This window comes from Hemicordylus capensis, chromosome 4 (genome assembly GCF_027244095.1).
Source record: "Hemicordylus capensis ecotype Gifberg chromosome 4, rHemCap1.1.pri, whole genome shotgun sequence".
Taxonomy (NCBI): Eukaryota; Metazoa; Chordata; class Lepidosauria; order Squamata; family Cordylidae; genus Hemicordylus; species Hemicordylus capensis.
Genome location: NC_069660.1, coordinates 101,762,654 through 101,789,148, shown reverse-complemented (window position 1 = coordinate 101,789,148; position 26,495 = coordinate 101,762,654). Strand labels below are relative to the sequence as shown.

General features: G+C 42.7%; 1 protein-coding gene across 12 annotated transcripts in view; it reads right to left on the bottom strand.

Annotated features, from left to right (window-relative positions):
- PATJ (PATJ crumbs cell polarity complex component) overlaps positions 1–26,495 on the bottom strand; it is a 260,848-nt gene that overhangs the window by 140,101 nt on the left and 94,252 nt on the right. For 11 of the 12 annotated variants that reach the window (XM_053243239.1, XM_053243238.1, XM_053243236.1 and 8 more), the window contains 7 exons: positions 23,729–24,076; positions 23,257–23,344; positions 20,907–21,048; positions 17,736–17,807; positions 16,077–16,254; positions 13,923–14,033; positions 11,082–11,153 (listed from right to left, as the gene is read on the bottom strand). In XM_053243239.1, the coding sequence (XP_053099214.1) occupies positions 11,082–11,153; positions 13,923–14,033; positions 16,077–16,254; positions 17,736–17,807; positions 20,907–21,048; positions 23,257–23,344; positions 23,729–24,076 (1,011 nt within the window). The remainder of the gene's footprint in view (positions 1–11,081; positions 11,154–13,922; positions 14,034–16,076; positions 16,255–17,735; positions 17,808–20,906; positions 21,049–23,256; positions 23,345–23,728; positions 24,077–26,495) is intronic. The other variant, XM_053243235.1, reaches the window with a different exon arrangement.

Below are 26,495 nucleotides of genomic sequence, written 5' to 3'. Positions count from 1 at the left end.
ACACTCTGGTAACCTTTCGCTTAGATTAGTGCAATGCATTGTACATGGGGCTGCCTTTGAAAATTGTCTGGAAACTACAACTGGTACAAAATAGGGCTGCAAGATTATTAACTGGGACTGGACATTTTGATGATATTACACCAGTGCTTCGTCAGCTGCACTGGCTTCCAGTTCTGGGCCCAATTCAAAGTGCTAGTTTTAAAAATTAAAGCCCTAAATGACTTGGGACTGGGTTACCTAAGAGAGTGCCTTGCCCCATATGTCTCTGCCTGAACCATAATAGCTTCTTTGGAGGCCCTCCTTGGGGTGCCCCTGTCAAATGAGGTGAGGCAGGTGGCTACCAGGTAGAGGGCCTTTTTGGTGGTTATACCCCGTTTATGGAACAGCCTCCCCAGTGAGGCTCGCCTGGCTTCATCACTTTGTTCTTTTAGGTGCCAGGTAAAAACCTTTTTGTTCACACAGGCCTTTTAAATTCAGGTTTTCCAGATTTGATCTGATTTTTCACTAATTTTAAAATGAGTTTTTAAGCTGCTTTGTATTTTGTATTTTCTTTTCACCCTTGTCTGTCTATTATGGTTTAGTGTGTTATGTGTTTTGATTGTATGTTTTAATCCTCTGTTGTGAGCCCAGAGAACAATTTGTTATGGGGAGGCTAACAAAGTAGTAGTAGTAATTTATTAATTATCATTATTATTATTAGCAGCAGATATAGGATGAGCAAAAGGAAGGACTTCCTCACACAGTGCCTAATAGTGATGTGATGACTGCCCTTAGCCTAGGGGGCTTTAGAAGGGGAAATAGACAAATTTGTGAAGGACTGGTCTATCTGTGCTGTCTTCAGGTGCAGAGGCAGTATGCCTTTGAATACGAGTTGCTGGGAAGCAACAGTGGGATAGGCCATTTGCCTACAAGTCCTGCTTGTGGACTTCCCAGACACATCTGGTTAGCTACTATGGGAAACAGGATGCTGTACTAGATGGACCTTTGACCTGATCCAGCAGGCCATTTATGTTTTTACTTACTCCTTTCCTAGCCTCCTCTCTGGTGGTTTTACTTCTATTTTGGGGCAGCCCCTGCCCCCCCACCTTCCCAGAAGTAATGGAAGACCAGTGTGTCCTGAGAGGAAGGCATGAAAGGAGATGCCCAGGCAGGGGCGTATCTAGGGGTAGAGGAGGCAGGGCACGTGCCCTGGGCGCCACTTGAAGGGGGGCGCCATTTTGTAAAATTAATTTTTTTTAAAAATGGCTGCCAAAAACAAAATGGCTACCGTGCATGCTCAAATGGCCTCTGTGAGGCCCTAGGTCATGCCAGGCCTTGCAGAGGCCATTTGAGCATGTGCGGTGGCCATTTTGTTTTCAGTGGCCATTTTTTAAAAAAATATTTTTTAAAATGGCCACTGCACATGCTCAAATGGTCCCTGAGAGGCCCTAGAGGCCAGCCGGGGGAGGAGGAACCTTTGAAAAAAAACCCCCAGCCTTTAAGAAGCCCCCCGAAGGGGCTACAGGTAAAATAATAATAATAATATATAATATAAGTCACTCTACACATATTCAGATTGGCACTATGTACAGAGAATCAGGGCTTGTGAATACTGAGCTGATGCTTATGAGCTAGGATTGTATTCATTTGCTCTTACTTTGCTTCTTGTGATAAGTGAGTTAAATGCGATGTCTTGCTAATATGGCTATTAATGGTGAGTTTGTCTTTGAATCAGTGTGAAATCCTTAGTATTAAGGCCCACTGGGAGTTTCTTGCTCTCTTTCTCTCATTTTAACTGTCTTTCTGAAAGACTAGAATATATTCCAAGCAGTGACACAGTTTACTCTGCATATCCTTTAATTATTTACAGAGTATCTGGGGAAAGTCAAATTCTCCTTTTATTTTTAAAACTTATGTAATAGTGATGCTACAATGCATAGTAGAGAATTAGACAGGCACTTCTGTTTTCCAAGTACACCTCCACATAGTATTTGGGTATTTCATGAGCCCCAGCATACTGAAATTTGTAGTTTTCCAGCATTTTTTGGTCTGGCTAAGTCCACTGCTAAAATAGTTTTTGAAATATTAAAAGATTAATGAGCCTGACTTGTATTTTTCAGCTGATATTATGGTAAAGTTATCTGAAAGATGGGTGTCAGATGCTTGGACGGGGGCGCAATTTCAGTGTTTGCCCTAGGCGCTATTTTCCCTAGATACGCCTCTGCGCCCAGGCCAGGGAGCTCTTGTCCTTAGCTCCTGAAAAGACCAACAGCCTGAGACAACCTTTTATTAATCTGTTATTTGCTTCTTTTAGTACTGTAAGCCGCTTTGGGTGCCTTTGTAAAGGCAGAAAGGTGGTATAAAAATAATATTTCCTTTCTCTTGGCTCCCTAGATTACTCTGCTCCTTTCCTTGGCTGCTTTTTCCATTCATTCATCCATTCTTCTCTTGGACATCTGTCATTATTTCAGCCCCCTGTCTTTTTCTCTTCATCCCATTAGTGTCACTCAAGTATAGCTCTTCTTTATGACCAATTTTCTATACTTATTTCTATGTAAATGATAACAATAGAGGCACATAAATTGGAGAGGATTAGTCTACTGATAACTGGTGTCAAAAAGATTCAAGCTTGCACACACAGCCAGGCTTGCTGTGTCTTCCCCTGCTGAAGTTCCTACGGGGAACGAATGTTAGATTAGTAGCATTATAAATAATAATTAAAGTGCCAATACCAAGCTTGGCAGGCACTGTACAGACAGTGTTTAAAATAGATTCCCTCTCTGAAAGGAATGCACTATATATTAGAGATAGGAGATGGCAGAGGAAGGAGGCAGAAAACAAGGCAAGCTAGATTAAAGGTTCTTTACAAATTACAGCAAAAGAACCTAAAGGCCTGGATAATCTTGGGGATGAGGCCAACGTAAAGCACACAGAAAGGCTAGCTTTTGAGAAGAGATTTCAAAGCATAAATTGAATCAATATAAATACCATCTAGGGTTGATGGGGCTGATACCTGTTCAAAAGAGGCAAGAAATGCTTTTAAAAGAGTAGGAAATTTTGGGTGAGAGATGATGAGATAAGGAACAAAGAGAGAAAAAATAAAAGGGAGGAAATAAATGTGAGCAGCGTGAGACCAGGAAGAAAGAAAAGGTTATGCTGGATGCATAGTGGAAATGCAAGTCAATTAAGGGCACCAAGGATCAATCAAGGCTCACACCAGAGGATGGAGATACAAGCTTACTTGCTAGTCCTGCCCTTTTCATTGTAAAGTCTTCCAGTTAGATATATTTTTCCACTATTTGGATTTTTCAGGAAGTGCCTGTTAGAATAGTCTAGGGAAACTTAGGGATAAAATAGATGCAAGTTTTAAGATAATTGAATCAGAGCAGCTCCCCCATGAGGCCTCAGGTGGTTGGTGCACCATGGGGCTGTGAATGTGGGCAGCCCTCTCCACCTGCCTGCTGCCGCCCCACATTCACACCCACCCTGTTTCCCCCCCAGTGTTATCCCTTCTGGCCATGCCCCTCTTTGCCAGCCCCATTCCCCAGACCAGCAGACACATCACTCTTCTCTCACTTTCCAGGCACATAGCCTGTCCAGGGTCTGCTAAAAGCTACTGCTACTTGCCATATCAGGCAGTGTGCATGCATCTGGTTCTGCTGGCCCTGTCTCTCGCTGCCGCTATACTCTCCCTTCCAGCACTGCTTTTGGTGCTAGGAAGGACAGACAGGACAGCATGAACCAGCTGCTGATGCAGAAGTGGCAAGAGTAGGGAGGGACCAGCTGGGGTGTAGCTATAATTGAGTGAATGGGTTCAAAGAACCCGGGCCCCCAGCTCCTGAGGGGCTGCCAGCAACAGGGGTGAACACAGGCCCCCTCTCCTATAGCTACACCTCTGGGACCAGCAAAGCTGAAGGCATTGCTGGCTGCTATTACCATCACTGCTATGCCAGCATCAACGCCCGGCTCATGATTCCCCTGCTGTCTTTCCCCTCCTGCACTAAAAGCAGATGAGCTTTCAGCTGGAAGGGAGAGTGCGACAGAAACTAGGAACGTACATGAATGGCAATTTGAGTAGCGATTCGCAGCACAACCCCGGTACCTTTAAAAGGGAGGAGAGCAGGTCCATACCTGCTCATCTGCCACTCGCCGCAGTTTCCTGTTCAGGAGGTGCAACCCACAGCTGCCAGAGTGCACCGGCGGTGCTCCCCACAGCTGCCCTCACACACTGGTGGCACACGCAGTCACTGTGCATAAGCAGAGGCCATATGCGTGCTGGCATCATGCGAGGCTAGCCGGGGGAGCGCCGTCAGCGTGCTATGTGCTTAATATTAGAAAAATTAATAATATTTCTCAGCTTTTAAAAACTTGTTTTTAAATTGTTCTGATTATTTAATTGCTGTTTTACGATGTTTTTAATTGTTAATCATTGTTTTATGCTTTTGAATTTTTGTTTTAATTATTAACTGATGTTAATGGTGTTTTAATGTAAACCGCCCTGAGCCTGTTGGAAGGGTGGTATAAAAGTTTTATTAAAAACAACAACAACAACAACAACAATAATAATAATAATGGCAGCTGGGGGTGGGGGGCTCTTGCTGCCTGAACAGGAAGCTGTGCCGAGCAGCAATAGAGCAGGTATGGATCTGCTCTCCTCCCTTTTAAAGGTACTGGGGCTGTGCTGCGAATCGCGTTTCGAATCTTTGATGCAGTGGCACATCCCAGCGTGGTGTAGTGGTTAGAGTGCCGGACTAGGACCGGGGAGACCCGAGTTCAAATCCCCATTCAGCCATGAAACTAGCTGGGTGACTCTGGGCCAGTCACGCATCTCTCAGCCTAACCTACTTCACAGGGTTGTTGTGAGGAGAAACCTAAGTATGTAGTACACCGCTCTGGGCTCCTTGGAGGAAGAGCGGGATATAAAATGAAAAATAATAATAATAAATAATCCCTAGTGGAAATGAGAAGCTAGTGAAACCAGATGCATGTATGCTGCCTGATACACCAATCAGTGACACACAGTGCACGCAGACAGGAAGTGTCGGTGCTAGTCGCTGGATTGGCAAAGGAGAGGGCAAGACATCAGCACCGTGCTCACTAGGCGGCGGGGCCAGCAAGGGAAGCAAGGCAGCACATTGCAGCTTGTCTCAAGCAGTGACTGGCAATGAGCCACCTTTGGATTGAATCTTGTGCATGGGATTCCCAATATCTTTAAAAAACAAACAAACCAAGAAATGTGTGTGGGACGAGGGAAGTGAACCCTTTCTCCCCATGCTGTTTTCTGGCTGAGAAACCCTGCTGAAGCAGCTGTTTGCCACAAAGCTGCTTGTTATTAGCTTTAAAGCCCTGAACGGCTTAGGCTTGGGTTACCTGAGAGAGCACCTTTTTCTGCAAGATCCCCACTGCTCATTAAGATATCAGGATCGGTTATCTGGTGGCAACTTGGGATCGGGCCTTCTTAGTGGTCACCCATAGGCTGTGGAATGCGCTGCTTGTGGATATAAGAGGTTTATCATCCCTGGAAGAGAGTCATGAAGACCCATCTTTCCAGCTTGGCTTTTGATAATAATTAAGTGGTTTTAATGGTTTTAAAATTAGCTTTGTGTTTATTTTAAATGGTTTTTTAATGTTTACATTAATATTTTAAATGGTTTTCTTTTTATTGTGAACAGTCCTGAGCCATTTGTAAGTGGGTGACATATAAATGAAAAAGAAAAAGAAAGAAAGAAATAACACCCAGGGAATTTGGAGCGGGATGTTATCAGTATGCTGATGACACCCAGATCTATTTCACCATGTCAGCTTCTTCAGGAGATGGCATATCCTCCCTGAATGCCTGCCTGGAAGCAGTAATGGGCTGGATGAGGGAGAATAAACTGAAGTTTAATCCAGATAAGACGGAGGTACTTATTGTGCAGGGTCAGAACTCCATAGACCTACCTACCTGTCCTTTTTGGGTCACACTTCAACAAAAGGAACAGGTTTTTAGTCTGGGAGTACTTCTGAATCCACAACTCTCCCTGGTTTCTCAGGTTGAGGCGGTGGCCAGGGGTGCTTTCTATCAGCTTCGGCTGATACGTCAGCTGCGTCAATTTCTCGAGATCAATGACCTCAAAACAGTGGTACATTTGTTGGTAACCTCCAGACTGGACTTCTGTAATGCGCTCTACGTGGGGCTGCCTTTGTACGTAGTCCAGAAACTTCAGTTGGTTCAGAATGCGGCGGCCAGGTTGGTCTCCGGGTCATCTTGGAGAGACCACATTACTCCCTTGTTGATGGAGCTACACTGGCTGCCAATAGGTTTCCGGGCAGAATACAAAGCGCTAGTTATAACTTATAAAGCCCTAAATGGCTTAGGCCCTGGGTATTTAAGAGAATGTCTTCTTCATTATGTGCCCCACCACCCATTGAAGTCACTTGAGGAGGTCCATCTCCAGTTACCGCCAGCTCGTCTGGTGGCCACACAGAGACAGGCCTTCTTGATTGCTGCCCTGAGATTGTGGAATGCGCTCCCTGCTGAGATACGATCCTCCCAATCTCTGACTATTTTTTTAAAAAAATCTGAAGACCCATGTCTTCACCCAAGCTTTTTCAGCTTTTTAAATTTGTAGGTTTTAATTTTATGCTGTTTTAAAACTGTTAAAACTGTTTTAACCTTTTATATTTGTTTTAATTGTTTTTATGTCATTGTTAACCATTCAGAGATGAAAGTTTGGGCAGTATATAAGTTAAATAAATAAATAAAATAAAATATGCAAGCTTCAAGTAAAAGTCACAGCTGTTGGGATGCAAATTAAATTGGGGAATGGGACATGACAGTAAAGGGATAAAAACTCTCCCTTGCATCAAAGCCCGGATCTTATTGTCCTGTCCACAGGTTTTTTCAAAGAAAAAAACCTTGTGAGGTTCTAAGAGCCAATGTGTGAAAAATATGGTGTTTGGTCCAAAGTCACTGTGAAAAAGAGTGCCTGGATCATTTCATGTGAGGCACAGAAACATCCTTTAACAGCCTAATACCTGCAATATCCAGAGTACAAGTTTCTGCCTGAATACACTGTATCTTCACTGTATTCTGACTTAATACACTGTATAGTATGTACCGCCTCTCCCTTGAATTTAAATTTTGAAGCATCAGTCACTCGCTGTGACATTTTTAATGACTTCTTTGTGGATAAAATCTATCAGATTTGGGCCGAGCTGTATTCCACAGTTACTGCAGAATTTATTGTGGGGATGTCCAGCAACTCCTCTCATGGGGTTAGACTGGATCATTGTCAGTTTGTGACTCTCGAGGAAGTGAACAAACTGCTTCGGACTGTGCGTCCTACAACCTGTTCTCTTGACCCTTGCCCAACTTGGCTTATCTCATTTGCCTCCTTGTCTTAAGTTTTTGCAGGCTTTAAATAAGAATTAATTTTAATAATTTTAAAACTTGTTTTCATATCTATTGTTTTTATTATGTATTAATTTGTAACTTTTAAATATTTTAAATTTGTACACCGCCTAGAGATGAACGTAGCAGGCAGTATAGAAATATTATAAATAAATACATATTTCTCTTCTGTTAGCTTTATAGACACACATGCGCAAAACATGGGAGCTTCCATTTCAGAAAAATTAAAAGGCAAAACAACTATGGCTGCTGAGGTATCAGTAGTTTCTGTATTCAAAGGCTTCTGTGAGAAGCATGTTCCATTTTTGTGAGGAGGCAGACATTTTCTATTTCCCGTGCCCTCATCTCAGCATAACCCCTGCTAACTTGGCAAAGAGGCACCTTTTAACGTGGTGATTCTCTTTAGTTAGCAGGGGGAGTGTAACTGGCCCTATCCACCCCCAGCACAGTACCTCCAGTGACTGTTGCTGGTGTCTATCTGATGTTTCTTTTTAGATTGTGAGCCCTTTGGGTACAGGGATCCATCTAATTTATTTGTTGTTTCCCTGTGTAAACCGCCCTGAGCCATTTTTGGAAAGGAGGTATAGAAAGAAAGAAAGAAAGAAAGAAAGAAAGAAAGAAAGAAAGAAAGAAAGAAAGAATAAAATAGGCCAAGAGGAAATGACTGATGTAAGAAAGGCAGGATTGCAGTTCAGTGCCATTCTGGGAAGAGCCCACCCATAACATGTGCAGGAGCAGCACAGGTGTGCATGTCTCCCCCACATTCACCCAGTGTGTCATTTTGCTCCCAGATGATGGTTCAGGGGGTGGTTCATTTCAGCTGCCCCTAAACATGCAGTATTAGGCAACGACAAGATAGCTTGCTAGTTGGAAGTGGGGAGATGTGTGTGCCCATGGTGTTCCCCCACATGTTTAGGACAGGTCAGCAGACCTATAATCCAAATTGGTCCTCAGTCTGTTGGGAAAGACATTTCTGTGCCTCATCTGAAATGATTCACGAACTCTTCCCATGATGGTGCTGAAGTAAAAATGCCTCTTTACATCAACCACATCTCAAATGACTGGCCTACCATAATCAGGCATCCATTAACTCATGGACAGTTGCTTTGCTGCTTGCTGCGGAAATGAGAATCAAGAACACAAAGAATAAGGAAATGTCTTCCTTGCTTCCTTCATCATAAGAGATCCAGCTTCTTGTCAAATAAACTCTTTGAATTCAGAGGGGCTACTGAAGCCCAAGCACAAATAACTGATTTGCCCTTCCGAAATAGAAACTCCAGGTTTTGAATATGTGCCTCTACAGATGCAAAGTTTCAGAGAAAATGTTGTGTTCTCTGACATACTATGTCAAAGAAAACAACATTGCAGCTGTTTGCAATAGGATCAAAAGCAATTTAAACAAACCTTTGATACTGTGGAGTCATAATTCTTGTTTGAAGAAGTTATGTAGGTGAAAAAGAGCTCAAGCTAAGGCCTGCTGGATGGTAAAGTTGGCAGGAAAGTGTATCGGTGTCTGGAGGGGGGTCCCTATGCTGATGTACCCCATTACCTGTGCACCAAACCGGACAAGACTATAGAGATCTGTGATGGAATCTCCAATCAAATCTCTCTCCATGTAAAAAGCATGCCGGTGTTGTGGTCCCATTTGATTGGGACCATGGCACTGGGAAAGATATGTTTAAATACATCCCCTCTGTACTGCTTTCCTGGTGAAACACACGCCCTGCCCCTCCAGCTGCTATTTGCCATTGCAAGGTCCTTGGTACGAAAATTGGTGGTTTACTAGCATGTCTCTATTTGCAGATGATGGAAGGTGTGCACTTGGCAAGCAGTGCCATGTTTCGTTAACTAATCAGCTTAAGTCAGGGCTGCTCAATTTCGGCCCTCCAGCTGTTTTTGAACTACATCTCCCATAATCCCCAGTCACAGTGGCCAATAGTCAAGGATAATGGAAGTTGTGGGCCAACATCTGCAGAAAGGCCAAACTCGATCAGCCCTGGCTTAAGCCAAATATACTTTGGATACTTCCTCTTCCTATATGTTCCATGACTATCTCTCAGCGATAACACATCTGCATGTCAAACTAAGACAGTGAGGGCAAAGAGAGGCACTGCCAGTGGTTCCTCCCACCCTCAGTTATAGAATTCTTTCACAGTACACTCAGAATCCAAGCCAGAACATATTTCATGATTGTTTATGGTGCTTGTGCTGACCTTTTGCTCAAGATTAAGGTGGCAAAGAACAATGGTACACCCAGGAGGCCCCCCCATCCCCATAAGGTAGGGAGGAGAAAGTCCCCTCTTTTGCAGTGTGAAAAAAACCACTACCACCGCATGGTAGTGGCACTAGCTGTAGGGAGGGGGGGCGAGTTCCCCTTTACCAAGATCTTTACCGGCGGGGGAGGGTGGGATGGAATGCAGTGGTGGCAGTTGAAAGGAGAGGGGCGAAGAGTGTAGAGTTCCCCCTGTTACCGTCTGGGATGGGAGGTGGCGACCTCCTTCAAGCTCTGCTCCCTCCTCCCAAGTGAATGGACGGCCTCTTGCCTCTTTGCTGTGCAGGCAGTTTCCAGCCTTCCTCCACGTGGAGGAAGCAGAGAGGCCCATCCAGAAACTTGGGAAAAGGGAGTGGAGCTGGAAGGTCACTACCTGCCATCCCGGACCGTAAGAGGGGGAACTCTCCCCTCTTTGCTCCCCCCCCATCCCTGCAACTGCAACCACCATACCCCATCCACCGCACTGGAGCAGGGCGGGCGCGGGTCCAGTGGCAGAGTGGCTGCAGGAGGCCCCCCTGGACCTAGGAGGCTACAGGCCAGCATCTCATGGTTAGGGGGTAAGAGCACATCTGGCAAAGATCAGGGAAATGTCAGTGTTAAAAAGTGTCAATTATGTTAAATATCAATTTAACGAAATTGAGCTGTACTTTGTTTTGCACTCACACACTTTCTTTTTTGCACTTGTATTACTCATTCCAGGTCAGAAGCAACAATTTATAAATCCAAACAAAAATACCTTGAGCACCAGTTATACTGCTGGAATCCAATACAGCTTTCCCAATTTTCACTGAGAAACATGCCTATAAGATTCCAGACAAATGTAGGAATTGCAGCCAAACATATACACTTATTCACACTGGTTAAATTAAATGCCTAAAATCCCTCAAACCTACAAGTCAACCTACACTTCTTTTTTTGTTTAGCCAGGAAATTCAGTTAAAGCAGGGATTCTCAAACTTGGGTCCTCAGGTGTTATTGGACTTCAACTCCCATAATCCCCAGCCTCAGTGGCCTTTGGTTGGGGATTATGGGAGTTGAAGTCCAATAACACCTGAGGACCCAAGTTTGAGAATCACTGAGTTAAAGGAATAAATTGATTGATTAGTCTCTAATCCCCACCTCCAATTTATCAACAAATGGCATTATTTCCAAATTGCTCAAGTATGAGCACAAACCTACTTTTCTTCCCCTTTAATTAAGCAGCTACTGACTTGTTGCTTCTATTGTTTTTTTCACTTGACATCGTAAACAGCAAGTACAATTGTAAAACAGGTTTTGTCTTTCCAAAAATACCAGCACACTCTACTGAAATAATGCTAAATATTATCGATATTTTTCTTTTTGAGTTCTTCTCATGTTTTCAAATGAAAAGCACCTGCCCTACTATATACTGCTCCATAAACCCAGTTTTATAAAGAAAGAGAACAGCTGTCCTACCTTTTCAGCTTGTGCTGGTGGGTCCTGTTCCTTATGCCCCTTATTTTTCTTGGCGTTCACGATGGAAACCATCTGCAGAACACAGAAATATTTTTTAGAATAGTACGTCTAAGATACCCGGGGCAGCATACAGACAAAGCCGTGCAGGAGCAGCCCGTTTCCACGTGCGCATGGAGGGGAGCATTTTCCACTGATTCCCCCCTTGCCTCTGCAACATACTGCTCCCCCACTTCTTCCCTCATAGGGTTGAGTCTTTGCCTAGATGCTGTTCATTCTATGCACACATTCTGTCTTGTTACTGCCAATTATTCAGTCCTAATTTCAAGCATACTATTTAAAATGCAAGTGCACATTCTTGCTCCATCCCTAGGTCATTGTACACTGCTTTGTTCTTACTAAAAAAATTTACCTTTCGGCCAATGCCTGTTGTAGTATGGTGCTTCCCAAAATGTTATAGCAACATTTTGCTATCATAATCAAAGTCCAAGAAAAAATGACAAATATATTGGAAAACTATGCTTCTTTATAAAATAGTCTTAATAAAAACTGTGTTTTGGGAGGTGCAGATAAATTATTATTAACTGATGTCAATATTTAGCAGACATTATACAGGGTTGCTAATTGGCATCTTGATCTATTTAAGAGTGAACGAGATCAGCCTCCTGACTACAGCTTACGTGCTCAGAGGTCACAAAAGCAGTTATTCGTGAGGACACCCCATAGCTATGGAACCCTCTTCTCTTGGTGACCCACCTAGGGTTGGCTCAGAACATTTTTATTTGAGTTACCATTTAGTTGCCAGAAGAAAAAAGGTATGGGGATATTATAATCCAGGTGATGCATTTTATTGAATTATGATGATGTTATTTGTCTTGAAGCTTTTGATTCAAGGACCTAGGCTCAGAAGTCCACTAATTCAATATAGCACGTAGCTTTTGCATCCTCTATAATAAAGCCCTTGAGTGTGATCCCGTGTCCCTGCCCATGTCTTTCTCGGGCCCGGCCAACCAGGGCGGCCTGGCTGCAGATGTGAGGCGGCGGAGACGGAGGCGAGGGGAAGGCTGGGCCCGGGCCCACTAGTGGCCAGAAGGACTGGCTCCGCTAGCGGCCGTGGCGGAAGAACTGGTTCTGCTGGCAGCTGCGGCAGCGGCCGCGGCGGGGAGACTGAGCCCGCTGGTGGGGGCGGCCTGGCCCGGCAGCGTGGCGGAGGCGGGGGATGGCTGGCCCCGGTCCCATTAGCGGCCAACACAGCTAATTCTCTCCGAGAGAAGGAGAAGAGGCAGGCCGACAAGAAGCGGCTGCCGCCGAAGCCAGGCAGGGGAAGGAGGCGGCGGGGGAAGTCGGCTGAGGAAAGCAGGCAAGGAATGCAGGAGGAAGGATCACTGTTTCTGAGGTACATCATTCACAGCTTCTCCTTCTGCTCTTTCGGGTTCATTCAGGGGACAGTTTTGCAACCCACCCACCCACTTTGGGCTCCAATGGGCGAGATTTCTTTCTAGAATCGGACTTTTCTCTCCCCCTACCCACATCTCTCTCGCCGCCGCTGCTTCTCCCCACCCCGCGCCTGCTCCTGAAAAATGTTCTGTCTCCCTTTTGGCTTTATTTTTCGATGTATATAATATGCCCGAAGCTCAGTCCACGTCCACCACTCCTCTTCCCGCCCCTCATTCATTTATTTTGATGGGCAATCAAATCCTCCCAGAGGCTCTTACATTCACACAGCACAGAAAGGTGAGAGGATTTGGTTCGGGTTTGCGAAAGCTGTGGAAAGAGAGATAATCTGGCACGAGGGGGTTGAGATGAAAGAAACTGAGAATATTTGCGAAAAGATCAGCCCCCCTCTGGCTCCAAAAAACACCCAAGATTGAGTTGCAATCTCTCCTGATACTTCCTTGCAATGGGAAAAGCCTCGAGCTCCTTTGTGCCTGCCAGAGCGCAGGGATCCCACCACCTCGCTCCGTCTTCTTGCTTTCCCCCAGTGCCCTCCTCGAAGCGCCCTTTGGAGAGCCTTCCTCTCCTCTTCATCAGGGCAACGCAGGAGCGCTTAACTGGGGATGCTCTGCTTCCCCGCCTGGGCTCTGGCCAAGTCCACCTTCTTTCTGCTTTCTTCCCCTGCTGCCTCGACTCCCAGCAAACAGGCTCACAGGCAGCTCCTCTCCGAGTCTGTGTCCTATTTAACAGGAACCAGCAGCAGAGTTAAGCTGACAGCCACAGAGACTTAGCTGAGTTGGCTGGCTGCTCTGGATGGCTGGACTCCAGAGTTGATCAGTTTCAAATCCTGTTGAGGAATGATCCCGTCCTTCCTTTCCCTGAGGTATCAGGAACTGCCTGCCACTCTCTGCCGCTCTCCTTCCCATCCCCATAGCTCAGCCTGGCTTTCCCTGGGTGGTTGTTATTATTACAGCTGTCACAGATTCTATTGACAACCCACCTGTATTGCTGAGCTCAAGTGCAAGCAAAGGGACCACACCTTTTGAGAGGACAACTTAAGGCTCCCTCCTGGCTGATTGTGCTGAGAACTTTATTTAAAGCAGAGCCGGCATTTCATTAAAAAAATTTTTTTAAAGAGTTAAAATTTTTAGAAGGAAAGGTGCGGAAGCTCAAGCCCAACCAGGCAAGCCATGGAGGAGCGGCAGGGATTCCGGGCATGGCCCAGGTGGGTGCCGGGAGGAGGAGGGCCAGAGAACGCAATAGCGGTCTACTAGCACCCGTTATTTTAACGGGCTTAAAAAACCTAGTTAAGAAATAATATTTGAAGGACCACATTTTTAAAAATACAGTAAATGTATTACCAAACAACAGGTTACATCCATAGCTGGACTGGGAAGCCAGATAACTCACCCTTGGAAGAACAGACAAACTCTGAACAACAAAAACAATGGGGTTGCCTGCATTTTTAATGGCTTCCACTGCTTCTTCATGAGTAGCATTTTGTAGGTCTGTTCCAGACACCTGCAGAACAAATTACTTATTGTTTAAAATATTCTGCACATTTCACAATACAAGTTTGCAGAAGTTCTCAACCAGTGAAGTTCTGCACTTGAAAAATGTCAACAAGACCCTTTCCCTGTATTTAACAAGAAGCATGTTCTCAATAGCAACAGCACAATATCTAGTCCGTGACAAAAGAAATGCATTCATATTTCCAAATAAACACCAGCAAGAGTCACTGTAGGTACTGTGCTAGGTGTGGATAGGGCCAGTTACTCTCCCCTTGCTAAATAAAGGGAATCACCATGTTAAAAGGTGTCTCTTTGCCAAGTTAGCAGGGGTAATATGTAGGAAACAGATTTCCTGGACAAATATTTGGTAAAATTTGACTCACCTGTTCAAATTAACTGGAGCTACCTGTTCTGTAGCTGCTTTGTTACGGTATTTGTTTACAGCTCATTTCTGCTAACAACACAAGGTCTTGTTCCATAAGGATGTTCTGGGTTAAGTGTGTGTGCACACACACATTGTGGAGGAACCTCCCTTGATGCAACAGACTGGACCTGATGATCCTTTGACCAAAGGCATTGCTAGGTACTTAAAGATCTGAGTCCTAGGTCTACAGGACTGGCTCAGGCGCTCAGCCTCCCCCCATTCTAATAATAAAACCTTTTCATGCTCTCTGAAGGAATTCAACACTCTCTTCCAGTTTTTGAAGCTATTAAATCACCAGAAATCTGGGTTATATCTGGCACATTTTGGTGAGAGGCATTGCAAGTGCCCTATTAGAACTGGGTTCCTGGACCACAGCACTGGCTTTACTTTCAAATTTCCATTCCTTTGCAGTCACTTCTTATGGTGGCCTTACCACCATGTAAAATTTGGGGAGTCAGAGTTCATTGGGCATTAGTATTTCACTATTCAACTTATCTGGGTTTTCCTCTTTTTTGTGGCAGCTTTGCAGCTGTGCAATTTTTTTTTAATCAGAGTTGGCGGTGGAGGTCAATAGCACTTTGTTTTGAAAGGGTATCCAGCTCTTCCTCTTCTTTCACAGAAAGGAGAGCTGGTCTTCTGGTAGCGAGCATGAATTTACTGAGTCCACCTTAGTTTCCATTTGGATTGGAGACTACATGTAAGCACATAAGATATTCCCCTTAGGGGGAAAGGACCACAGCTCAGTGGAAGGTCCCTGTTCATTCCCTGGCATCACCAGGTAGGTCTGGGAGAGATTCCTGCCTCAAACCTTGGAGAGTCGCTGCCAGTCAGTATAGACAATACTGAGATGGGCCAAATAATTGACTCAATATGGCAGCTTTTTCTGTTCCTGGGTCATCAACCCCTCCATTGAGCTCAGTAGCCCGGATGTTGCTGGGCAAGAGGCTGAGGGCTACACAAGCCAAAAAAGCTAAACTGCAGTGCAAATGCCTTCCCTTCCCCTTTGCGTGTAAATGGAAAGGGAAGAAACAGAGAGCAGAAGAGGAAATAGAGACAAGCTCTGTCTATTCTCTTTTCTATTACAATTACATGAAGGGAAGATAACGGTGGCTTGATGGCAGTGGGCGGGTGGGGGGAGTGTTTGCAAGCAGGCAAGAGATCCAGGGCACCCAGCCAAGTATTTGGGACACACCTTGTATTTGGGATACACATGCCTCAGCTATTAATGGTCTGCACAAATAAAGAAGCATGAGCCTAGAAAGCATAAGTAAGTTCTGTGTCCTGAATTTACACATTAATTAAACATCTAAATTGAGTTCATCCATCTTCTCTCAACAAATAAATGCATTTGCTGTCCTCACATAAAGAGCACACACATCCCTCCACAGGGGACACTCACCAATCCACCCTTTAAATGTCAACATTATATGTGAATACAGGATGACCAGCTTATTTACATGTCTTGTTTTCAAAATTATCAGAAGCTGAAATCAGTTTCGGAATGCTTCATTCTAAAACAGATGTGGTTTGCTCTTCAAAATATGGTACATTTAATGCTTAATTCCATGCAGCTAGTCAGGCAAAGACAGCTACATTCTCTTTAACATAAGAACGTTTGTCTGAACTTACCTCAAGTATTTTATCACCAGTTTTGAGAGCTTTTGTTCTTCCTGCTGGGCTGTCTTCCAAGACTTGCTTGACAAAGATACCTTTGAGTTCTTCTCCATTCTTCAGGCGCTTTATAACTGTTTGGCCACCAACAATACTGATGCCGAGAGGTATGTGAGGGTCTCTAAAAATTTCAACACTGTACAATGCAAAATAGTATTTTAAATATGCAGAGCTTCTGACATAACTTTTGTTAAAATCTGTGATCTTAATGCTAAGCAAAACAGATTGGTCTTTATAATGTGTAACATAATCATTTTACAATGAGAAGCAACATGTAGCCTAGCAGGAATTGTAGAAATACAATTCAACACTTTTATTTTCCCACTTTGGATGAAACATGCAAATCTGGGTATTCTCAGACTTCATGCTTCCAAAAGCTCAATATATGAAGGTACATTAGATGGCTCTATACCACCAATCCAACGTATATTACGAAAGCCAGGTGACAGCAGTCAATTCACTTGTTGTAGGGTGATAGTTCAAGAGATATCCATGCAATTAATCAATAGACATATAAAGAGTCTCTGTTCTTATACAAATAACAGAGTTGCCCATGTTTTCATCCCAAGTCTTGCATTGAAGCATAGATTGCAGGTTGCCTGCGTTTCCTAAAAGGTTGTAATTAATGTGCTTAGAAGCTCCAGTTAGTACACCTGAAGCACACAGGTACAAAAAAGTAGTTTTGCACCAGCTGCATGCAGCATCCAGCTACCTAGAATGTATTTCAAAATTCAGATGAAGTGTACTCCTATCAGCTGACAGACAAACTTCCTTTTGTGGATCATCAATACATATTGAAGGGCAAGTGAACTATGAAAGTTATACATCTCTTTTTGATACCTAAGTGTCATGCGACAGAACCTAGATGTGCATGTGACAGAACCTTGTGAATATGGTTATTTTTCCATTTCCATTTCTTTTTCACTAGCTCCCCTTCCCCATCAAGCCCTCTGAGCTTTCTAAACTCCGTGAAATACGAGGGTTTGGCTGACAAAATTATTCCAGTGAACATATGCTATGAACTGAGTACATACATGCACATCACCTCTGCCTTGTAGCCCCTAAATCTAAAGCTGCTTTAAGCATTTCTGGGCCTGCATCTATTCTACACAAGCATTTCTTACATCACTGAGACATAAGCTCAAGTTCACCACCAAGCGCATACTCTACAGGAAACAACTGCAAATTGTGTCTCCCTGATGAGCATAATTTAAACACATTTTAGCCTAAAAAAATATAGTGTGTGAAGTTGCCCTAATTAAGAGCAGTAGCTAGCAATAAAGAAGAGTGCATGTAGTACAAGCAAAAAGCAGATCCTGTGTGCAGAAACTCATAGGTGACAAAACAATTCACTTGTAATGAAGCTTCGAAAATCAACAAACCAATATAGCTAAACCTTTGCAGAAAGACCTCTGCTGTGCACTAACTGTCTCTGCAGTATGTAGCAAAGCCGAAGGATCACAATCACTTTAATGCTATTCTAGAATGGTATAAAATAAATGCTCAAGGAAACCATCTTGGACAACAGATGAAAAATGAAAACAAGTGTACACATCCTGCCCAAGGGCCTCAAATATTTCCAAGGCAGAAGAAATACTGAAACATTTATCAACATACCTTTGTGGTGGCCCCCAGTGACTGAAAATTGGAGTTTCTTCCCCTTCCCCTTCTTCTCTCTCAGGCAACTCACTAAATAAATAAAATGGAAATAAATTTCAACTGCCCGCACGGCATTTGTCTGCATAATGCACTCTAGAGCACCAGTGTCATATCTGCATATTTCGGAGATTCCAAGTCTATGCTTACCTGACTATTTGTAAATAAATAAATATAAATGAAGCTGAAATATCTGCAAAACAATTGCAGATTTGCAATTTACTGGAACTCCTGTTAAGTTAAGGAATTAAGGTTCTCATTTCTACAAATATCAAAATATTGATTTTGCGAAGTCGGGCAGATATGTTTTTGTATTCATCATAACAAGCACATTGACCTAGGAATTATAAAGTATACACTGCACTTTCTTTTTCTTTGCTCTTCTCCAGGCACAAAAGTAGTACAACCTGGAACCATACCTTTATTTTTATTTATTGGATTTATATAATGCCTAACATCAAAATCTCTAGATGGTGTACCGAATTAAAACATAACATTTAAAATTCATAAAAAATTAAAAATCATAATAGATAAATACACATTAATTTGATTTCAGTTAAAAGCCTGATACATCTGATCAAACTACCCTGGTATGGCTTGGTCATATGTATCATTTATCAAATCTTTACTATACATCTGCACCTGATGTGTGGTAAAAAATTCCTTACCAATTGAGACAGATGACGAAGTATTTTATGGTGATATGGCTTAAATTTAGATGGTTGCAGGGCAGGAGGGCTTATCCTAGAGTAATTTTGTTCATCAAAACATCCTTCCAAGAGGTAAGGGACATTTTACAACATATTAGGTGCAGATAAAATGGTAGCATATATAGTAAACTGCTTGTCAGTATCAGCTCTCTATCAGAGATAAATACAACATTCCTGTTGGTGTAACTGAACAGCACTAGAGGCCACAAATTACAGAATGGCAGATTAAGGCTTTTGCAGATATCCAAATTAACACCAGTCAACTTATATAAGCTCTTCAAAGTACTGAAAATACTTCACACACATTAGCATGTTAATACTTGCGACACCTCTTATGAATTAGGTTAGTACGATTTCTGTATTTATTATATTTGTACACTGCCCCAAATGTCCATCTCTGGGCAGTTTACAGTAAAACGCCGGTAAAACAATCTAAAACCACAAGTCTAGTTAAAATGCTTGGGTGAATAAATATGTCTTTAGAAACTTTTAAAATGTTGTAGAGATGGGAGGCTCTTATTTCAGCAGGAAGCGCATTCCAGAGTCTTGGGGCAGCAACCAAGAAGGCACGTCCCTGTGTAGCCACCAGATGAGCTGGAGACAACAACAGATGAACCTCTCTAGATGATCTCAATGGGTGATGGGGCTGATGGTGAAGAAAATGTTCTCTTAAATATCCTGGGCCTAAGCCACTTAGGGCTTTATAAGTTATTACCAGCACCTTTTATTTCCCCCAGAAATCTATTGGTAGCCAATGCAGTTCTTTTAATATAGGAATAATACGGTCTCTTCAAGATGACCCAGAGATCAACCTGGCTGTCGCTTCTGTACCAGCTGCAGTTTCTGGATTACGTACAAAGACAGCCCCACAGAGAGCACATTGCAGTAGACAAGTCTGGAGGTTACCAGCAGATGTACTACTGTTCTGAGGTCATTTATCTCAAGCAGTGGACTCAGCTGGTGTATCAACCAAAGCCGATACAAAGCACCTTTGGCCACTGCCTCAACCTGAGAACAGGGAGAGGTTTGGATTCAGAAGCACTCCCAGACTGCGTATCTGTTCCTTCTGGGGAAGTGTGACCCCATCCAGAACTAATTATCAAGATAATCTCCAAGAGTTCTGACACCACACAGTAAGTACTTCCATCTTATTTGGATTCACTCTCAGTTTGTTTCCCCTCATCCAGCCTATCACTGCTTCCAAGTAGGAATTTAGGGAGGTTATGTCTTCTCCTGATGATGCTGACACAGAGAAATAGATTTGGGTGTCATTAACATATTGATAACACTCTGCACCAAATCTCCTGATGATCTCAGGAGATCTCCTGATGATCCCAGCGGTTTCATGTAGATGTTAAAGAGCTATGGAGACAGTATGGAGCCCTGGGGAACACCATATAAAAGTTCAGATTTTGAAGGGCAATAGACTCCAAGTGACACCATCTGGAATCTGCCTGAGAGGTAGGAGCTGAACCACTGCAAAGCAGTGCCTCCCACTCCCAACCCTCTCAGCTCAGTTAGGGACTCTGTTGGGCAGTGGGGTGATCGGTACAACAATGAAAGTTCAAGACTATCCAGGTCCCCACACTTAACTACACACATTCAATATGGTAAGACACTTCAACAGGGAACCTGGTGAGGGAGATATTATTCTTATAGACCACAGCCACTCCACCTCCCAGCCTATGTCCCCTCATCTGCTTCTCAACAGAGTACCCTGGAGGGAGAATCTGGGACCAGACTGGGCCACCAGCCTCCTCCAACCAAGTCTCTGTGATACATACCAGGTTGGCTGCTTCATCCATAATCGGATTAGGGATATTTTAAAAAAAAAATTCTAGACTGACCTAGCATTACATAGAAGCAAGGAGAGGCTCGATGGGTAGTTGGCACTGCTCCCCAAGGTCAAAGAGCTGGTAGGACAGCTGGAAGGGGAAACAGCTATAAGATTTCTGATTTCCCTTACCCTGTAATGGCCTGCTAACCTGCCAATGTTATTTCTCCTACCCCCTAGCCCCACCATTATGGATTATATTATATGGATATTATATATGATTGCCCTCATATTACAGCCAGGAAGGGTAGCTGTAGTTAAGTGGCTTAAGGCCTTTTAGTGAGTTTGTGGCTGAGACTAAATTTAAATCAGGGATTTCTTGGTTCACATTTCACAACTGCACTATGTTAGTTCTTGACATCTGGCTCTATATTTTCTCCCTACCTTAATCTTCAAAAGATATTTGACAACATAGATGATGTCTACAAATAGATGATAATGATTTTCATGCTCCTAGTGATGTTCACACTCTGGTACAGAATGTTTTTTTAAAAAAAACAAGTTGAAGCCATACAAGAAAATAGTTCTGCTTAATAACCTAATTCAGTTCGAGCAGATGAAATGTACAGCCAAGCACTTCTTCCATACCTGAACAGCCCTGCTCTAGATAGAGCAGAATCCTGGCTGCTGGAAAGGTCACAGTCTTCAGCCTTCTGTTTGTTTCTTTCAAGAGCTTCAAGGTCATCATCAGTGCAGAAAGGATCTTTATGGTCATTTTGCATTTCTACATCTCACAGTGAGAGATTAGTTATTATTTCACAATGTTAACATTAGGATGTAAATAACTATTTATGAAGAGGAAGAACCAGTGAGGCATAGAATAGAGATGAGAGTGAAACACAAATTCAACAGGGAAAAACACACACATTTCAGAAATAAATGTATGAAATTAATTCAAAGACTCATATTAGAGCACTATTTCTGAAAACCTAACAGTTGTGCCTGCGGCACTATCATTTAATGATAAACTAAACAATGCTCTCTCTATGTTACTTATCACTGACAATGGCAGCCTTTTGTCAAGTTCTCTTCTCTTGCCCTGTAACATTGAGATGCCATTGTGAATTGGAATGATGGGTGTTGTCGTCTAACATCATCTGGGGACCCAAGGCTGTGAAGCCCTGTCCTATACTACTCAGTGTTATGTATCCTGAGCTGCAGCCAATGATACAGAACAGGAAAGGCAACAAATACACATAAGCAGGACAAAACATTCCAAGGAGGCGAGGGTGGACTTGAAGTGAGGTTGATGCTTTGGGCAGCCCCTTGTCTATTTTAATACCCATTTCTGTCCTAAAACAAATAAGTGACTCAGTTTTCGATCTACAGTTACTTCCTAATTTTTTAGTATGATTATTGATTGCTACTAAATGTAATATTCCACAATACAGCTCATTGGTCTTAAGGGAGCTAAGGATTTTAGTCAATCTCAGAAGACTATGGAAGTCTTCTTAGTCTTTTTCAATGCTTTGAGGATGGTTTATTAAAGCTCCTTGACTTTCCTCATAACTCCTTTTTCCCAGGTCCAGCTGCTGGAAAAAATATTTTTTCAAAATATACAAAAATATATTGTACACCAACTATTATAACCTCAGAAGTATGTGCAAATGCAACAAGATTTTCAAAATTCATTCCAGTTACTGGATCTGGCTTTGCAACATGTTGGCTTTGATCATATGACAAATAAGAATATCTATTAACCACTTTTCAACAAAAGTTCCCAAAGCAGTTTACATAGATATAAATAAATAACATGGCTTTTATATTTTATAAATCATAGCTAAGTCATCAACCAATTGTCTATAATATTCCATTTGGGACTACAGTTGGCTTTCCACTTGGGACTACAGCCACCCCAAACCACTGCCACCCGTCCCCATGTTATAGTTTCTTGGTTAAGTTATTCAACAAATTAAAAAGAATGCTGCAAATGGGAAAAGCAAAAAACTATTATAAAAAAAGTTTCAAAGATGGAGGACAAAGTGCGGGATAAAAGTGCAGCAGGGGTGAGAAAAAACTAACATGTATGCTTTTCTTGTCAATTCAAAACTGTTGAATGACTTTGCAAGAGCAGAACAAGTGTATCATATTTAGTTATTCCTATTCCTTACAATTTTATGTTAGCATATATGTTGCTGGGAGTTCAGTTGCAGGGAAAATGGTGGAAGGATGGGCTCATAAGGTGATTGTGTAGAGCTTTCTTTATAGTGACTCTGGGCCAGTCACTTCTCACTCAGCCTAACCTACTTCACAGGGTTGTTGTGAAAGAGAAACTCAAGTATGTAGTACACCGCTCTGGGCTCCTTGAAGGAAGAGTGGGGTATAAAATGTAAAAATAAATAATAAATAAAATAATAAATAAATAATAGTGCTTGAATCACTGGGGGAAAATAATAATAGCTCCAGATGCTGAAGATTATTGGCCTGTAAGATTAGCAGCCAATGATAAGCTAGCCTTTGGAAAAAGGGTGACGGGTAGCCAAATTCAAACACATACTGATGAATTTCTGGATTTGTTTGGAAGCTAGTGTTTGCAATAAAATCAATCTATATGTCTTCATTCTGTCTTTGCTGAAATCCTCCATAAAAAACAGTTTATTTTAGATTTTATTTATTGTGGGCAGGTTGTGGGACAAATTTTTCTGAATGGTACATGCAGTCAGGAAATTGTACAAGTGTGTTGATAACGTTTCTTTTTATTTTTGCAGCTGATCAGCAAAATCTTAAGCAATTAATTAAACGGGGAGGGAGAAGGGATAAATAAATAAATAAATAAATAAATAATGAGGGAGAACTCAGGAACCAAAAGGACATTATCATGAATTTAGAGAAGCTGACAAGGGTCTTTTCATAGTTATGCTTACATATCCTCCTGTATTAACTGAACTGACACAAACATACCTAACAGATTTTTGTGTGTCTTTGTGTGATGACTTACTTATTTCATGATGATCCAATATATTTGGATGGCTGTACGCTGCTGAGGCACCAGGGACAAATGAACTGTTATTACTGTTCTCTTCAATCTTCAAGAAAAAAGGAAAAATAAAAACAATTCAAAATTGAAAACCACTGACATTGCCCTATGCCGCAGAAAGAGGCTGAATTTCCTAGAAAACTGACTTTTAAACCAATTCAATATATGGCTCATATGAACTGAATACATGATTAACTATGTTTTCCAAAAGGATAATATTGCAGCTCACTTAGTCTACACATTTTTAGCACATCTTCAATGGAATCCACTGTTCCCTAGAACATCTAGATTCAGTGTTCTACAAGCAAATTTCTATATTTAAGTTTGCACTAATAAACCAGCAACATCTGGAATAATACATTATATCCCACTCTAATAGCTCACACTAAAATTTCATTACTATTTTATCTTGTCTGAATATGCAACAGTGTACCTCTTTAGCACCAATTACTATTGCAGGACTCAGTTCTGACATTTTAGCAGGTTCCAGTTCCTCTGCCCACTGCCCTGCAGCTTCAAAGTCCAGCTCGGTATTTGGAGTAAGTTCCTTCATCTCTGAAGTCATATAACTATAGCAGTTCTGATCCACATCACATTCTTCATCTACAAGCATCTCTCGCTCTTCACCAAGATCGTGTATAGTAGGCTTCAAAAACTCATGCATTTCCCATGACTCCTTATCAATGCCTGTTTCATTCTGAGAAAGCTGAAATTGTCTCCCCAAATCCAGTACTGGGTCATCAACAAGTTCTTCTTTAGAGAAAGATTCATCTCTGAAGTCCTGCATAAAACATCAAAACTGAGTTTTGTAAAATAATAGATTCTGACTTTCTGAAAGTTGTGTATTTTACAACTACTCTCTCCCATTCCCCTTAACTTTTATATCTATCTATCTATATATCTATCTAAGTATTAAACCACCTTTCATTGCAACATTCTCATAGTGGTTTAACACAATATAAAACAATATAAGACTATAAAACAGTGACAAAATAAAAATATTAAACGGGAATATAAAAATACAAATCTAAACATTTTAAAAGCATACACAATAGGACCATAAAATACAGAGCAGCAAGAATTTTTTTTAAAAAACAACACTCATCTAAAAGTCTGAGTAAAAAGCCAAGATTTCACTTGCTTTCTAAAAACTGTGGTCGAGACTGAGGAGCAGATGCCCAGTGGGAGAGCATTCCCAAGTCTGGGGGCAATAACTGAGAAGGTCCTGTCCTAAATGCATGACAGTCAAGCCCCTCATTGTTGGCACACAGAGTAGAACCCCCTCCAATGACCTTGTCAAGCGGGCAGAAACTCTTGGGAGCAGGTGTCTCCTTGGGTATCCAGGGCCCAAGCCACACACAGCTTTAAAGGTCAAAACCAGTGCCTTGAATTGGACCAGGAAGCAAACTGGCAGCCAATGTAGCTCTTTCAAAATGGGTATAATATGATCCCAGTGGGCAGCTCCAAATAAAATCCTAGCTGCCACATTTTGCACTAGCTGCAGTTTCCAGATATTCTTCAAGGGCAGCCCCATGTAAAGCACATTACAGTAATCCAGCCGTGACATGACTAAGGCGTGGGTAACTGTGGCCAGATCTGCCTTCTCGAGAAAGGGACTCAGCTGGTGCACTAGCTAAAGCCATACAAAGGCACCCATACAAAGGCACTCCATCTGAGCTTCCAAAAGCAGAGCTAGGTCCATCAATACTCCACAAGATGTTCACTTGCCATTTCAATGGGAGTGCAACCCTATCCAGAACCGGTCAAAACCCCTCATCCTGATTGGCTCTCCTATTGACCAACATCACCTCTTTCTTGCCCAGATTCAATCTCAGTTTATTAGCCCACATCCAATTCATCACTGCCTCCAGCACCCGATTCAGGATATCCACTGGTCTTGTGGCAGCAAGCATGACTTGTCCCCTTAGCTAAGCAGGGACCACCCTGGTTGCATATGAATAGGAGACGAGAAGTGTGAGCACTGTAAGATATTCCCTTCAGGGGATGGAGCCGCTCTGGGAAGAACAGGTTTCAAATTCCCTCCCTGGTTTCTCCAAGACAGGGCTGAGAGAGATTTCTGTCTGCAACCTTGGAGAAGCCACTGCCAGTCTGTGAAGATAATACTGAGCTAGATAGACCAATGGTCTGATTCAGTATATGGCAGCTTCCTATGTTCCACTGCCTCCCTAAGATCAGATAATAAGGAGAGCAGTGTTCTCTCTAATTGCTTTTATCGGTGTGCGTGTTCTGAGCAGCAGTATCAAGGCAGTGTGCGCATACATGCATTCAGAGTGGGACCTTCCTGATTCAACCTGAGCGGGATCTAAAATTGACTGAGCGGACATCAAGAAATGTGTGAGTGTGCGCACATACGCACACCTTAGAGGAAACACTGAAGGAGAGACAGAGCTGAGTGTTGTCTGCATATTGCCAACAACTCAGTTCAAGTCCCCCAGATGACTTCTCCCAGAAGTTTCATATAGATGTTAAGGAGCATGGGAGACAAAATTGAACTCTGTGGGACCCCACAGGCCAATGGCCAAGAAGCCGAGCAGTAATCCCCCAGCACCACCTTCTGGACCATCCACCTGAGAAAGGACCAAAGCCACTCCAAAGCAGTACCTCCAATTCCTATACACAAGAGGCGGTCCAGAAGGATACCATGGTCAATAGTATTGAATGCTGCTGATAGGTCCAGGAGAACCAACAGGGATGGACTCCCCCTGTCAAGCTCCCAGCATAGGTCATCCACTAGAGTGACCAAGGCAGTTTCACTGCCATATCTAGAACGGAAGCCAGACTGAAAGGGGTCTAGTTAATCTGTATCACCAAGACTTTCTGCAGCTGGGACGTCACCACACGCTCTATTATCTTGCCCTAAAAGCAAAGGTTAGAAACAATTCTGTAATTTTTCAAGTTGTAGGGATAAAGGGCAGGCTTTTTTAATAGTAGTCTCACCACTGTCTCCTTGAAGCATTAAGGCATCCTGCCCGCCTTTAATGAAGCATTGTTTATAGCCTCCAACCACTTGCCTATACACTTCCTGGCAGATTTTATTAGCCATGAAGGTCAAAAGTCAAGAACGCACAATGTTGCCTGCACACTGCCCAAGATCCTGTCTACATCTTCAGGCTGCACTAACGTAAAAGAGTCTAATACAATAGGATCAGATGGTACCAGAGACACATCTTCTAAAACTG